We start from the raw sequence: 2,395 nt of genomic DNA, 5'->3' as shown, positions 1-2,395 counted from the left end.
AAGGGTTAATAATAAATATATCCTCCACATTTTCCTTAAATCACAGAAAGTGCACTTCTTATATCTTGTCCAAATTCTTTTGGCTAAGTTATCTTTTGAATAAAAGTACAGTTCAAGATTAAAAAAAAACTGATATAAATATAAAGTATCGTGTCATCTAAAGTCCAAATCGAATATGCTTGGGACATTGCCAGCTTGATAAGGCAAAGTAGTAACGCTGTAACGGTAATTAACCAAGAAACTTGTAAGGTTAGGTGGGTTGGCCCTTAATATATTTTTCTGTAGCAGTTAACATATAGTATGTCACTGTATAGCGTAGTAGGTTCACATACATGGCCCTTGAAGAAGATGCCAGGAAACTAGACGACAGATTAATAAACACACGTCGGAATACTTTCCGACTAGACTATTAATCCTTGCTCTAGTTGCACATGTTGGTCCACTTGCTAAATATAAGTCCCTGAGACTAGCAGGGTGTTGTGGATCAGATCGAACAGGAGTACTAGCTCTTGCTTGCTTGGACATGAGATACTAATTAACCATCCACACCGTCTATAAATATCAGAGTCCCGGCTTGATCGTGCAACCCACACTCCCTAGTCCCTACACCCTAGCTTACTCTTAGCTAGCTAGAGATCGACGACGGCCATGGCTTCCACCAGAGCGGCAGCCATCATCCTGGTGGCCATGATCTGCGGCACCATGCACTACCACCCCGCGGCCGCCATGAAGGTGGACACAACCGGCGTGGCGGTGGCCGACGGCCTCTCCTTGGGCTTCTACCAGGACACATGCCCTTTCGTGGAGCACATCGTGGAGTTCTTGGTGGGCGAGGCCTTCAAGAAGGACGTCGGCATCGCCCCGGCGCTCATCCGCATCTTCTTCCACGACTGCTTCCCGCAGGGCTGCGACGCGTCGGTGCTCCTCAACGGCACGGCCAGCGAGCAGATCCAGCCCCCGAACCAGACGCTGCGCCCGACGGCGCTCAAGCTCATCGAGGACATCCGCGCCGCCGTCCACTCCGCGTGCGGGCCCGTCGTCTCCTGCGCCGACATCCTCGCCCTCGCCACCCGCGACTCCCTCGTGGACGCCGGCGGTCCCAGCTACGACGTGGCGCTAGGCCGGCGCGACGCGCTCGCCCCGGCGGTGCCAGATATCACCAACACACTCCCGGCGCCCTTCTTCACCGTGCCCCAGCTCATCAAGTCCTTCGGCGACCGCGGTCTCAACGTGACCGACCTCGTCGCGCTCTCCGGCGCGCACTCCTTCGGCGTCGCCCACTGCCCCGCCTTCGAGGACCGCTTCAAGAATGGCACCGACACCAACCCACCCATCGACCCTAAGTTCGCCGCGACGCTCAAGGCCAAGTGCGCCGGCGACAACCCCGTCGGCACCCTCACCCAGAAGCTTGACGTGCGGACCCCGGACAAGTTCGACAACAAGTACTACTTCGACCTGGTCGCCAGCCAAGGGCTGTTCAAGTCCGACCAGGCGCTCATCCTCCACTCGGCCACCAACCGCACTGCCGTCCGGTTCTCGCTCAACGAGGGAGCCTTCTTCACCCAGTTCGCCATTTCCATGGTCAAGATGAGCCAGATGGACGTGCTCACCGGCACCCAGGGCGAGATCCGGAACAACTGCGCCGTCCCCAACAAGCGCGTCGGCATCGAGACCGCCGCCGGCAACAACGAAGGCCTCACCGCCGAGATGTAAGAGATAGAGGGATCGAGGATGTGGTGTTCTTCAATCGTCAGTGGACTGGGGTTTAGTTGATGCTTTCTCTGTAAGTGTGCTTTCTAGGTTAATAAGACGAGTGACTAATCAATATGCATATGCTTCCTACGGTATCCAGGATCGAGGTTCCATCTGGATACAAATATATATGATCATCAGTAGTAGAATCGTAAGACCAGGAAAGCTTACCATGTCTATGTGTTTTACTTTGCGCTGCATGATTGGTGGTCAATACTAGGGTTTTGCTTCAGTGTCCCCCGGGGAAGCCGAGGAACTAAACAATGTCACTGTCACTACCGGTGCCACCACTTTTGTTTTTGACAAAGAGGCTACCTGTATGATGGTCAATGTAAGGCCTTAAATGCTAGTACCAAAGATAGTTGACATTTCAAGTGTAAGAGCCGGCAAATATTAGAAATAATAAGGGAACTACGAAGGAACGAAAACATCTATATCATGGAGACTACTAGCTCTCATCTGGCCGAGAATTAGGTTGGTGAGATATTTTCTCACGTACAACCCATGTACAAAGGCCAGCACACATCACAACGTTAATTTCCAACAATCTAGAGATATGATTACAGATTGTGAAGAAAATTTATATCAAAGTATCTTTGAAAACACAGTTGACAGCATTAATTCCATTTACCATATGTTTATA

The 2,395-nt window shown here is 51.5% G+C and overlaps 1 protein-coding gene across 1 annotated transcript; it reads left to right on the top strand.

Moving 5' to 3' along the window:
* Positions 1 to 573: 573 nt before the first annotated feature.
* Positions 574 to 1,984, top strand: LOC127330911 (peroxidase 12-like). The gene has a single exon (XM_051356982.2). It carries the CDS (start codon positions 649 to 651, stop codon positions 1,711 to 1,713), a length of 1,065 nt encoding a protein of 354 aa, XP_051212942.1. The 5' UTR covers positions 574 to 648; the 3' UTR covers positions 1,714 to 1,984.
* The last annotated feature ends 411 nt before the right edge of the window (positions 1,985 to 2,395 follow it).

The sequence above is a fragment of the Lolium perenne genome, chromosome 2, assembly GCF_019359855.2.
Source record: "Lolium perenne isolate Kyuss_39 chromosome 2, Kyuss_2.0, whole genome shotgun sequence".
Taxonomy (NCBI): domain Eukaryota; kingdom Viridiplantae; phylum Streptophyta; class Magnoliopsida; order Poales; family Poaceae; genus Lolium; species Lolium perenne.
This window is presented reverse-complemented; position numbering and strand designations above follow the sequence as displayed.